Source organism: Eretmochelys imbricata, chromosome 22 (assembly GCF_965152235.1).
Source record: "Eretmochelys imbricata isolate rEreImb1 chromosome 22, rEreImb1.hap1, whole genome shotgun sequence".
NCBI lineage: Eukaryota > Metazoa > Chordata > Testudines > Cheloniidae > Eretmochelys > Eretmochelys imbricata.
In genome coordinates this window covers 8216471-8229810 of record NC_135593.1, presented here as the reverse complement: position 1 = coordinate 8229810, position 13340 = coordinate 8216471, and the positions used below count along the sequence as shown (strand labels likewise).

General features: G+C 52.9%; 1 protein-coding gene across 1 annotated transcript in view; it reads right to left on the bottom strand.

Moving 5' to 3' along the window:
- The window catches only part of ST14 (ST14 transmembrane serine protease matriptase), a 93834-nt gene that overhangs the window by 16576 nt on the left and 63918 nt on the right, over window positions 1-13340 (bottom strand). Inside the window, exons 15-22 of the mRNA XM_077839732.1 lie at window positions 12574-12687; window positions 12034-12159; window positions 11370-11556; window positions 9598-9872; window positions 8786-8922; window positions 3052-7833; window positions 1404-1615; window positions 234-384 (exon numbers count right to left, since the gene is read on the bottom strand). Coding sequence (XP_077695858.1) covers window positions 7672-7833; window positions 8786-8922; window positions 9598-9872; window positions 11370-11556; window positions 12034-12159; window positions 12574-12687 — 1001 coding nt within the window. The 3' untranslated portion in view covers window positions 234-384; window positions 1404-1615; window positions 3052-7671. The remainder of the gene's footprint in view (window positions 1-233; window positions 385-1403; window positions 1616-3051; window positions 7834-8785; window positions 8923-9597; window positions 9873-11369; window positions 11557-12033; window positions 12160-12573; window positions 12688-13340) is intronic.

Sequence of the window (13340 nt, the reverse complement as noted above, 5' to 3'; positions counted from 1 at the left end):
AAGGCAAGGAAGTTTAATCCCCGTTTCACTGCTGGAGGACGGAGGGCCAGGGGAGGTTAAATGACTCACCCATGATCAAACAGAGGCTGGGGCCGAATCTAGGTCTCCAGTCCTGTTCAGTGCCCTACCCACTAGACCAGCCAATGTACTCACTAACTAAAGGCTTTGTGTGGCTACAGAGCCTTCCATCCTCAGACCTCAAAGCCCTTCATGCCTGAAGCATTCGCACTTGCCTCATTTCACAGAGAGGGGAAGTAGCTTGCTCAAGGTCACCCAGTGAGTCAGAAGTAGAGGGGAGGAACAGGACCGGGTCTCTGGATTGCAGCCTCCTGCTCCACCTACCAGACCATGGATGAGGTCAGTTACCATTGTTCATTCAAGTGCCTTGATGGGACAGTAAACAAGTGAAATAAACTGAGGAATGAAATATCCATGGGGAGACAAAGTTCAGAAAGAGGAAGCAGAGCAGGAAGCTGCCAGAGATACAAACTCTCCACCCTGCAAGGTATCAATTGCATCTCCCAAACATGGTGGACTTTGGCAAGCTGCTGATAGGAGCAGTTTTTTATAGGGGATGTTTTATTACCGGGTTAGGGTATATTTCTGGGCAGAGAGTCAAACGGGAATAGTTAATTTCATAGAAGGGCAACTGCTAGACCCTAGGGAAATTCAGGACACCAGCTTCCTTTTAGCCCAGAACTGCCCTGCAAGCCTGTCCTGAGAATTTCAGGGTGGGTGGGGACAACACTGAGACATAGATCCTCAAAAGGTATTTAGGCTCCTAACTTAGTCCCTGCACCCAGATGTGCCCCAACATTGCAGCCACCCCTGAATGAGGCTTCTCTACATGCCTCTGCAATGCTAGTACAGCAGATGCCCCAGAGGGGGCTCGGTCCCCCCCCGCACTTAAGGACTATTGCACAATATACTGGGCCGTTAACATCCCATTCTCTTGCACCCTATATCCAGTACTCTTCAGTAGCCAGACCCTGACCTTCCCAAGGGCTTTAGAAGGTGCTTCCCCTGCCTCATGGGGGGAAGGAAAGCAATCTCACCCAGCTCTCCAGGTGGTTTCTGGGTCTCTTCCTTGGGTCATTCCTTGCCAGGCTGCCAATGAGCTTCCTTGTAGTAGTCCCCAGCCTCTCTGGCACCCGCCCTTGTCTGCCTGAGCTGCAGCCGTTGATGCCAGCTGTTGCTAGTCCATTAATTAGCCGCAGACAGGAAAGTAGCTGCTCTGTCCGTTAACCTCTGTTGCAGCATAGGGTTCATACACCCCATCGTAAGGGCCTCCTGGATCCATCCCATAATGCTGTTGCCCACTTTTCTGTGATTACCCTAGCCAGGTCCCCTGGCACGATAATCCTCCCCCATCCCCTGGGGCCATTGCACTGCATGTTGCTTACCTGTATACAGCACACACCTGCCTCTCCCTATGCCCATCTCAGAGACTACGTCAGCTCTCCTGCTGCTCAGGGAGTTTTACTCGTTCCAGCTGGGAAGTCTCCTCCCTGCAGGGCACACACCACAGCCTCCTCTGCAGATTCCTAGCTGGAGTTCCAGGCTGCGCAGCAACCGCCAGCCAGCAATTCCAGGGCTCCGGGGACATGGCTTCTTCCTAAGGCCGGAGATGCATGCAAATGAACTTGGGGAACAGCAAGCGAAGCCCCCAAAACGAGGCACTGGAGGGATTTGTGGGAAAGCCAGGGCGGCGATTTTGAGAGCATGAAGGCTTCCAAAGCCAGTGAAAGCTCTATGCCCTTCAATCCTGATCCCCTCTTCCAGTCTGCAGCCTCCCCTCATACCCACAGCTCTGCCCAGACCCCAGTCCTGAGCTGCTGCCCCCCCCCCCGCTATTCCACCCTTGCCCCCGCCAGTTCTGCCACTGCCCCCCTGCTTCCTGTTCCAGCACCCCTCCACATCTTGGGCAATGCCCCTCAGTCTTCTGCCCCAGGCCTGCTCTTCCCAAATAGAACAATGAGTCTTCTGTTTGTGGACCACGTTCTGCCCTTGCAGAGGGGACAGACCGGGTCTAGTCGGCCTTTCCCATCCCAAGTACCACAGAAAGTTTTGAGCTACAGTATAATCCATCCTGAATGGGCTGCGGGTCGCACTGCCACCTAATGGTCACAGTGCTTCATTACAGCAAAGCTTATGGATTGGGGAAAGTATTACAAGTGTGATTGCAACCCTGAACCAGAATAGCCAGACGGCTGGAAAACCGTAAGGGCTTGTCTCTAAGGGGAAATTGGCCAGCATAGTTATTCCAGAATAAGGATTCTACTATTGCTATTCTGGAATAGCTCTCCATGTGGAACATCTTACTCCAGAATAGCTACAGCACTTTAAATTCCCACCCTACCTCATTCTGGAGTAACTTCTGATCACAGACAAGCCCCGAGACACTCCATCCTCCCTTCTTCACATGTGCATCACCTCCACAGAGAACGCTGCTGACAAAGGAGGCATTCCTTTCCCCCCACCTCCGTCCTGGCTGGCGAGCAATGAAGGCCCCACAACTGGATAATTGGGAGGGCCCACCAAGGAAACCCACAGGAAGCACTAGCTAGGAGGGGGAGCAACATAAAACCACATGTCTCCCCACCCCACCCCGGGCCCAAAGAGCCCCAGAAACTGAACTGCAGGGCGAGTACAGCTGAGGAAGATCCATTCAGACTGAGGACAGGAGAGAGCGTGGTCTAGTGGATGGAGCATTGGCACTAGAATCAGGAAACCTTGGCTCTATTTCCACCTCCGTCTCTTCCCCTGCCTGTGCCCCATTTCCCACCCTCTGCCTCATCTATTTGGACAGGATGCTACCTGGGGCAGAGTCTCTCTCTCACTGGGTTTGTACAGCATCAAGCACAATAGAGCCCTGACCTGGGCTGGGGCCTGTGGAGGTTACTGGAATGCCAAAAATGCCCTCCACCGCCACGTAGGGATCCAGCCTCCTCTTTCTTTGCCCGCCCTTTGGAGTGAGCCACACACATTCCAACCAGGAGGGAGCCTCCGAGCCTGAGCCCCCTCAGGAGATAGGATGTGGGTTCCATTTACCTGAGCTGAGAGTCTGACAAGCAGCCCCGTGGTCCCAACCTGGGAGCAAGTGAGGATCCAGACAGGTCAAGTCCTGCAGGGAGGGAGGAGGTTGGTGTTAGGGTATAGGATAGGCCTGGTGCACGGGGAGCAAGTGGCACTGCCCTGACAACCTGCATCCAATTTGCTTCCGTCACAGATCAAGGCCCTTCTAGGAGGTCCTTTTTCTGCACCAGCCCATTCCGTGCCCATGAGTGCAGAATTCCAGGCATCCCCTTCAAACAGCCAGTTCACATCGCCAAGCCTTCCTGCTGCATTCCTTACGCTGCCATCGGTGACCGAGCCAGCCTTTGGCAAGGCCCATGTCACGTGCAGCAAGCTAAGGCTCTTTCCTACAGAGCATCCCGCCTTCCGGCATGGGAAGGGATGGTGATCACAGGGCTAACAGGTACATGCTCCACAGAGCACACTAGGCAGCCAGCCGAATCCCGGGATCCGGTGGCCCTGAGCTTGGGCGAGGCCCGGTCTGGAGTCAAGTTTTATGGCTGATGTCATCCCCACAGTGGGCCGAAGCCCAGGTCTGTGCAGCCCCAATGTCAACGTTTGAATTTCCGGCTTAACTCTGTGACTTGGGACCAGCTCTGCTCAGGATGCTCCTACAGCCCACGAGGTCACTAGCTAACCCTCCTTCCTCTCCCCAGGCCCAAGATCAGAGGTGTGCCTTGAGCAGGGATCTCACAAAGCTGCCGCTGCCATGTAGGCAGCTCCCAGGGAGCAACGTGTAGCGAGGTGGAGGACAAGCCATGGGGTTGTTTCAATGCCTCGTGACGGGCAGATTTGGGAAAGTGAAAACCCCGCTTCCTGAGAGCATAAGTACAAATCGCCATCCCGCTGCACTGCGTGGAGAGCAGAGGCCGCCAGGGGCCGATACCAGATAGAGATTCGTAGGGTTACTCACCCTCCTGTGGCTCAGCCGTCATCCGCTGCAGTTGGCTTCCTTCCGAGGCTCAGCCCAAGGGGCTGCTGCAACAAGGTTGGCTGGCTATTGGCGTCCTCTGGAGCTCTCCGCAAGCCTCTCTCTCCAGCTGCGCAGCTCCCTACACCCAGCATCTATCTGACGTACGTACCTAGCCCCCCTCCCCAGAGTATCCGAGCACCGCATGATCTGTAACGGAGTGACCCTCGCAATACACTGTGACATAGGACAGGGTGACAACCCCATTTTACAGATGGGAAACTGAGGCACAGAGCGATTAAGTGACTTCACATAGGAAATTTGTGGCAGAGCAGGGACTTCAACCCAGGTCTTCAGTCAGCGCCCTAACCACTGGACCATGCTTCCTCTCTAGACCCTCATCAATATTAGGTTACCAGATCTTGTCTGATATTCTGCCACCCATTTCCTGCACAATCTTTGAATCACAGAATCCTAGAAGATTAGGGTTGGAAGAGACCTCAGGAGGTCATCTAGTCCAAACCCCCACAAGGCAGGACCAACCCCAACTAAATCATCCCAGCCAGGGCTTTGTCAAGCCAGGCCTTAAAAACCTCTAAGGATGGAGATTCCACCACCTCCCTAGGTAACCCATTCCAGTGCTTCACCACCCTCCTAGTGAAATAGTGTTTCCTAATATCCAACCGAGACAGCCACCACTGCAACTTGGGTCAAGTCACCTTTCTGCGCCTCAGTTTCCCCAGCTGTGAAATAGGCACAACAATCCGTCCCTCACAGAGGGCCTTGAGATCAGTTCAGCGAGCTTTACGAAGTGCTCCAAGACCTCTCGGTACAGCAATAAAGAATGAAATGTTCAGAGTAATACAAAAATCCCCAGTTTAATACAGGTTTTCTCCAAGCCTCTCCATTTCATTCAGATCTTTACAAAAAAAGTGACTTTACAACAAAGAAGTGCGGAAGGAGGTTAAACTGAGCAGGAAGGGCCTGCTTTCATCCTTCCAACATATGTACAATACTACCGTAGGGAGCAATATATACAGAAGAAAACCGGATCAAAATCAGCACATTTGAAATCATTTTGCAACATTCCTTTTTAAAAAACAGATTAAAAAGCCATCAGGCGCCGCCTCTTAACCCAGCCTGGCTCGTGCCAGGGACCAGGGGCAGGCAGAGACATTTCCTAAAACGGCAACACTCTCTTTAGGGTTGCGGCAAGCTGTTCAAACGAGCAAATGATTTTACACGTTTATCAGCTCCCTCTGTCCTGGCAGATTGCTGCCTGATCCTGCAACGAGCAGGGTGCCAGTGATTCCAGGATCAGGGCCCAGCACTGGCAAGAAAAGGGAAGTACCAAAGATTCATGGAGGAACCACCTCACCGGTACCTACAAGTCCCTACTCCCACCTTGTCCCCATAGCAACGCTAGCCAATCACAAAATAACTTCTATTACATCACCACTACACATACACACAGAGCAGGGCTTGCAGTCATGTTCCCAAGCAGCCAGAAGTCTCCTATTGGGGCTCCGAGTCCATACCCTGCCTACGTCCTGCTCAAAGGCATTACAGAGTCTGGGTCTGACGCTGCAGCCATTATCATTCCCAATATTCCCACTGGTCCATATAAGGGCTACAGGGTCAGCCCTGTGCTCAGGATCTCAACGCACTGCCTGGGGGCCTACTTTGGGGTACCCTGAAGAGCAGCCTCCGTGTGACCCTTCGTCTCCACAATCTCACATGGCACCTAAGGCTTCAGCCTGCCGCAAGGACTAAAGAAGCAGCTAAAGGACTGAGGCGCTCGCGTCCCACAGACGGGCGGTGGGGTTTCACAGACAGCTAACGAGGTCACACTTCCCTTCTTACAGTTAAGGCACATTGTGGCAATGCCAATCTGACCCGTAAACAGGTCAGAAGACAGATAATGCGTACACACACACACCATACACACGCACAGGCTCTCCAGTAGCTACATTTAAACCATTCTTGTGAAAAGCAGGCGGACAAGGGGGGAGCAAAGTTTAGCCTGCAACTCAATAGCGACTGGCCCATCTGGAATTCTGCAATGTGACCCCCAGAGGCCCCTCAACAGAGGCTAGATGCATTTCCTTGTGGGTTTGCGTGACGAACCTTGCAGAGGGACTACAAGTCCCAGAAGGTAGTGGATCTGAGCAGTGTGCTGAGACCGGTGGGCCAAACCTCTGTGTTTAAACTTAGGCACAACCCACCTCAAAAGGAGATGGAGGCTCTGTAGATCCATCCCCTGACACGCTAGATCCCCTAGTGTGCATGGTACACAAACCTAGCTCTCAGCAAGCAGGGTCAGCTGCTGGCACTCAGTAACGGTCCAGTGAGAACAGACGGACTGACTGAACGGCAGCCACCCCAGCACAAACAGCGCCCTGGCTAGGCCGAGCTGACTGCCACGTGCCATCTCAACCGCCCTGCACATGAGAATAGCTGTCTTGCACCAGGGGGATTTCCCAGTCATCTCCTCCCTGACTCAGCTCTCAGGATCCAAGCAGGGTGTCGCCAACCACCTCCGCTTTGCTCCAAAACAAGCAGATCAAAACCACTCTTGTGAGGAAAGATTCATTTGAAGCATCACTATCACCTCCATCACTCCCCTGCAGTGGGCAGCAGTAAGCCTTCCCTGCCATGCAGAGCCTGGCATTCGTTGCACTGACATAAGGAAAGGATCTAAGAGCAGGACGAGCTGTCCCGTCCCAGAACCACCGCCAGGCCGGAGGCAGAGTGCAGCAGCTCAGGGCGGGAGAAGGGAGCGGGTCCAACAGAGCCTGGATTTTCCATCATTGACAGATCAGGGGAGATTTTACCTCTAGATATTCAACCTCTCATTTAAGTGTTTTACTGGAGTCAAGGAGAGGAGTTTTTTGGGGGTCATTCAACGGTAGGCAACCAATACAGACTGCTAACCTGCCCCGTGCAGCACTATCGGGGGCAACTGGAGATCCTCAACAATTAAACCTGCTCCGAAAACAAGAATCAAAAACACAGTTAAAAAAATGGGTATTTAAAAGCCCATCTGAACGGGAACTAGATGGTTGCCAGGGCCAGAGCGGGGGGTTGAATGGGCAGTCCCTCGTCATTCATCAAAAAACAGCTCTGCCATCACCTGCCAAACACTGGGCAGTTCTGGGGAAAAACACACACACACACACAGCCCCACTTTAAATACGGACAAGCGTGTCCTTTGTGCAGCACCCCCCGGTGGCTGCTGCAGCCCTGTCCCTCTGGACTAGGATGAGCAGGGGGTTCTCTCCGCTCCCTCCACAATGTGCGCCCGCCCGTCACAGTTCATGCTGAGGTGAGATGGGAGGAGGATTCCTATGCTCTCCCTTTGTAGGTTCCTGCTCACCAGAGGTAGGGGTTAAGTTCACATTAGAGGCAGCTCCCTGAAGGAGGAGGGGAGGGAATACGGGGAAGGATACAAGCTGCCCACTTCTCACCCCCATGCCTTCGAACAGGCCAGGCGTCCCGCTGGTCTAGTCCCATGGGGGAGGGGAGGAAATCACACACACACACACACACACACACACACACGATTCCCTTCACATCAGCTGGGAGTGTCTTCAACCACCGGCTTGAAAGAGACCCAGAGCGGAACGTGAGAGGCGCCGCCCACCCTGTGTGTCCATCCGGATCAAGAGCCCCTCGCTGGAGCCCTCCTAGAGACTGGTGTGCCGCTTGATCCAGTCCCGCAGCTTGGAGACCCGAGTGTAGACTCCCGGCTTGTTCCGCCGGGCGCAGCCGTCTCCCCAGCTGACCACACCGGCCAGAAACAGCCTGTTGTTGCTCTCCACGCTAACCAACGGCCCGCCTGAGTCCCCCTGCACGGAAACGGAACCACAGGTGAAAAAACAGGCTAATCCCCTCTCACCTTGGGCTCTTCCTCCATTTAGAGGATCTGCCTGTGCCCACATACAGTGATTAACCAAATGAAGGAATTCGTAAGGGACGTGGAATGTTTCTAGAAGTTATGTCCACTGGTCATTTGCACCCGAGTGTGTTTAGAGGTGGGGTAGGAGGTATGAGGGTGATCAACCGTCACTGTAAGTTAATGAAATTTTCACATGGGAATTTTCTAGGTGGTTTATTTTTTTCACCTAAAAAGACCTCGCAGGAGTCCCTGAAGCTCCTTGATGTTTGCATTAACTTCCTCTTTCAACTTCTCCCCTCCCTTGGTGACCTTGACGGTATTTAGGGAACGGGAGTCCCGTCTTCCAGCGAATTTCACACTGGTGAATAGAACCGTCTTAGCAACCTGTTATGCAGGCAGCAGCACTGAGCGCCTTCTCAACCCTGATCTTGGTTCCTTGGCTGAGGCAGGAGAGTCCAGCCTCAGGGCTCATTGAGTCCTTGGCCTCTCTGCAGGAGACCACGGCTCCGGGCAGGTAGGCCAGAGGAATCAGGCAAACGGCTATCAGCTAGCAACAGCTTCCCAGCACCAGTGAGCCAGGGACGGATGAGAACCGACAAGCAAATGGCGGTGACCCATGTTTTGAAATCTGAATCCAGAGTCAAAGAGCACCTCCCGCACACACCTCCCCGCCAAAGGACGGGGTGTAACAGAAGAACATCAGCGAGTCCCATTGATTAACAGTAAGGAAATAAAATCTCCCCTCGGAGAGAGACTGCCTATGTATCCAGAATACACAAGGGCTGACGGAGATACAAAGTAAGCCGCCGTGCTGGACCCAGCTTGCTAAGAAAGGGCTACTCCCACTTCCCAGGGTTTCAGCACAATTTGGTTAAATCCCTTCCAAACCCAGAAGCTCCTACCTGGCAGGCATCAATACCCCCGGTCAGGATCCCCACACAAATCATGCGCGACGTTATCTGGTCAGTCAGCAGCGTGTTGCACATGGTCTGGTTAATCACCCGAATCGCCGCCTTCTGCAGGATGGTGGCACCAATACCTACAAGGACCAGAGGGGAGAGCTGCATTAAAGATGGGAGTCCCCTCCGTGCCTAAAGCGTCTGGGGTGGAGAGCACATGCCCCAACTCCTAATCCTCAGCGCCCTGAGGGTTAGGAGCGGACAAGTGCTCTCCTCACCAACATGGTCCCTTCACGACTTCCCCCAAAGTGAGGCCCCCGCCTCCCATCCCCAATTCCAGCCATCAGAACCCAGCTGTGCCCCAGAGACACCTCCCTTCCAGTCAGATTCAATCCCACCACTGACTGCCAGCCACGCCCTGACCTCTCCCCACCGCTGCATTGCAGGCTCCTGACGGGAGCCCACTTCCTCCCAGCAAGAGGATCCAAAACCAGCTACAATGGCTGGGGGCAGCATGTGCGGAACAGGCTAAGGGGGAAGTCTGGCAGCAGACTCAGGACTCACTCCAGACAGTCCCAAAACACCCTCTCTCTCAGCTGCTGGAAACATGCCTTCATTCTCGGCACAGGACCCCTCCAATGGCGGCCTATGGGTTAAATGAGTTTCCAATGAGGTGAGGAACTACCAAGACCTGCAGGTTCTCCCCCTCCCCACTCGAGCTACGCGCTGATCAGCCAAGTGGCATCCGGTGCACCCAGAGCAAATACAGGCATCCAGCCCCACCTCCCTCACCCCTTCCCAGGTGACCCCCTCACCTCCTTCCGAGGTGGCCCCCCACCCGGTCACCCAGATTTCCTTGCCAGCAGGGAAGTCATGGGTGGCATCGGGCAGGCAGACGGGCCGGACGGTCGTGGTGAAGTTGACGGGACTCTGCAGCTCCAGCACAGCGATGTCGTAGTCGTAGGTGAAGTCATTGAATTGGGGGTTGGTGATGATGCGCCTGATGCTCCGCTCTTGCACCATCTTATTAGTCCGGTCACTCTGGTCGTGAAGCCCGAGAAAGGCCGTCCACAGCGTGGGGTCCGAGTACCTGCACAGAGACATGCCACAGGGTGACACGGGGCAAAACCAGAGATGGGTCTAGGGCTGGGATCGGACTGGGTAAAAGTTTTCCATCGAAATTTTTTTTTTTTTTTTTTTTTGTAAAGAACAGAAAATTGGGTTTTCAACTAATCGCGTTTCCATAAAATGGAGTTTGCTTTCCATGGAAACGTCTGGTTTCTGGTCAAACAAACAAGTGCCTGAAAACTGAATTAGGACTCTTTGGGCTATCCTGTCACGACGCCTCATGGGAGCGGTAGTTCAGGTACCTCATGCCCTCATTCTCTTCTATAGTTTGGGCTCCCCAGAAAGACTACATCTCCCATGATGCACTACAGTCACGGATTCCCATGATGCAATGACCTGCCCCCATTATGAGGGATGCAGAATGAGAGATGTAGACTTACCAGGTAACCCGGCCTAGACCGAATAGGAGCATAAGGAAGCCAGTCTACAACTCCCATGAAGCATCACTTCCCATTTTGATTTTTTCACCGAAATTGAACTTCTCGGGGGCGGGAAAAAGAGTGCCCATTTTCTGACCAGCTCCACAGAGCACCCAGGAGTCCCTCAGAGCTCCATTGTGGCTGCCGAGCTATTGGGTGGAACATGGAGCTTCCCTGCAAAGCCCCCTACCGGAATACGCACAGCACAATGCCACTACCATATGGTTTCATGGCATCTCATCCAAAAACCTCACACAGCTCTTCACAAGGGTGGGTATTATCCCCATTTCACAGATGGGCACAGAGAAATTAAGGGTCCCACCCACAGTCAGAATCAGGTGCAGAGCTGGAAATAGACCCCTGGTGTCCTGACTCCCAGTCCTTTGGCAGGACTAGATCATCCCCGAGTGGCTGCTTCCCAGGCCACCAGAGCACCTACTGCAAACCACCTGGAAGGTGGTCCCGAGATGCAGTTTAAACAGCTGTGACCAGCAAGGTGATGATAAACTCACACCCTTCCGTTTTTCTAAGCATGGCAGGTTCCCCCAGCGGTCCAATGGCAGAGCCACTGCTTGCCAAGAACTACTAGCCACAACAGGATGCTGGAGAGGAGTCGAAATCCCATCCAACGAGCATGACCAGTGGCAGCACACCCATCATCCCCAATCAATAGAGGTTGCCATCTGCTAACAGTGGGGTTAGACTCATTACTTGGACCAGGCCCAATACAGGATTCAAAGCGTCCATTGAATTGTTAGGAGGGAAAGCAGCATCCCCTATGCATCAGAGTAAACTCCCCTTTGGAGAGAACATTCTCGGTTATTCCCTTATGGGCAGGGGGCAGCCTATGCATGTGTTGGTTATGCCTTCCTCTGAAGCAGCTGATACTGGCCTCCATTAGTGAAAGGATACTAGGCCAGAGAGCCCATTGGTCTGATCTACTATAGCAATTCCTATCCTCCATGTGCATGTCTGACATGGCACCAAGTCTGCCCAACCCTAGAGAGCAGCAGAGACCCAATCCCACTGCACCCACCAACCTGATCTGCGACTCTTCTTGGAAGCAGTGTGCTGCTGACACCAGCCACTTGTCCGATATCAGCGAGGCCCCACAGACATGCCCTTGGCTTTTCACGTGCAGGCTGACCTGCCACGGCCACTCGCCCTCTTCCGAGTCCTGCCCGCCGACAATCCGGGTCTGCTTGCTGTAAGAGCGGATCCCACAATCTGAGATGGGAGAGTGAGGGAAAGACCGGAGAAAAGAGACCACTCCTGTTAGTTACCTGCTGTCAATCTCGTCAGACACCCTCTCTATCCTTGGGGAATCTATTTAACGGTGTTGTTGCTGCCTTGCTTTGGCAACTGATATTAGAGTTATCACTGCAGTGGGAAGAGAGTTTGCGAACTGCAGTGGCAGAGTCAGCAGTGTGCGAATAAGAGTGTTTGTGTAGGTCCTATGTAAACTTTTTAATATAAAAACAAAAATCAAACCATCACCTCAACTTCTTGATGACAGTCTGGCTATTCCCTAGCAAAACAAATCCATTCCAAAAAGCACATGTCTATTCGGGAGCCCAAACTATCCCGCCCCGCAACCTCCCTTTCCAACTCCATAAAACAATTAATTAAGAGGTCTCAGGATCTAAGCCCTGACTCAGGGGAGTGCCAACCACCACACCAGCACTGAGAAGGAGCATCACCCACCACAGCTCTCCTCGTCCGAGTTATCATCACAGTCTTTCATCCCATCGCACTCCGGGTTGGTCTTGCTCAAGCACAAGCTGTTGTGGCATTTGTAGGTGTAATCCTTGCAGGAGACGGACTTCGCTACTGGCAGGCCGAAGGGAGAAGCATTAGCCCCAGATGGCACCGTGCTGGGGAACCCCCCAGACACTAGCTCATGGGGAGGACGCTGAGGCCAGGAGGAATGTTGTCTGGGACAGCCCTTTAGGCTCCTTCCCAGGAGAAGGGTGTGGGGACCATATGAACCCCTTGGTGTTTCAGCTACATGGTTTTGCTGGTACATGCAGCACCAGTGACATGCAGCTCCAACGGGAATCGCACCCGTGTCCCAGTGTCGTGGCTTTTTGAGAGCCCCCTCTTGGCACGTTGTCATGATCCCACAGATTTCCAGCAAACGGAAGCCCTGTTCGTGGCCCCTTGCTGGGGACCTGCAGGAGGCTCACGCGGGTCTCGCTAACAAGCGTGCCCATTTCAAGACTCTCCTCCCCAGCCCGTCCTCACCTTTGCTGCAGGTGCCCTCATCACTCCCGTCCCCACAGTCGTCCTTGCTGTCACATTTCTGGGTTTCAGGGATGCATTTCCCATTGCTGCACTTGAAGTGCTTATCTGGGCATTCTGGGAGAGAGAGGAAGCAGCCGCTGCTCAGAAATGGCAAAAAGGGCACAAAGTGCCATACACCCAGTTTTCAGCAACCCGCCCGAGGGAGGAGACAGACTGTGCTTTCAGGGATATAAAGGAGATTCCTTAGTGAGGCTGCAGGACGCAGACAGACCCTGTGGTTCTCTAGCTTAGACTAACGCCTCTTTAACCCCACACTCATGTTCTATTTCCCTTCTGTTTCTTTCTCCATCTCTTCCTAGGAATCTGCTCTTTTCTTTCTCCCCTTTTCCACAAAACATTTATGTTATTCCTAGGCTTGGCAGAATTCCCATTTTTATTGATTTATCATTTCCATGGGTAATATTGAGGTTTATTCTTAAGCTTTTTGTTGAGCTATTTATCAAATTAAACTTGCACAGCTGTGCAAAATCTACCCAATTTTTATTGATTTAAATGTTCAGTGGCTGGAAACTGGGGCTGGGGTCAGGCAAAAATTATTGAAGGCCAGACTTTGAGATTCAGAAAGTTACAGCTTTGTTCCTCAGGTTTGGGTGTACAATGAAATTGACATTTACAAAAATCCAACCCTTCCAAGCCTAGTTATTCCTTACCCAGCCCCTTATATTACCCCCACTTTGTCCCAAATAGCTTGAATTTGGCAACTTTCC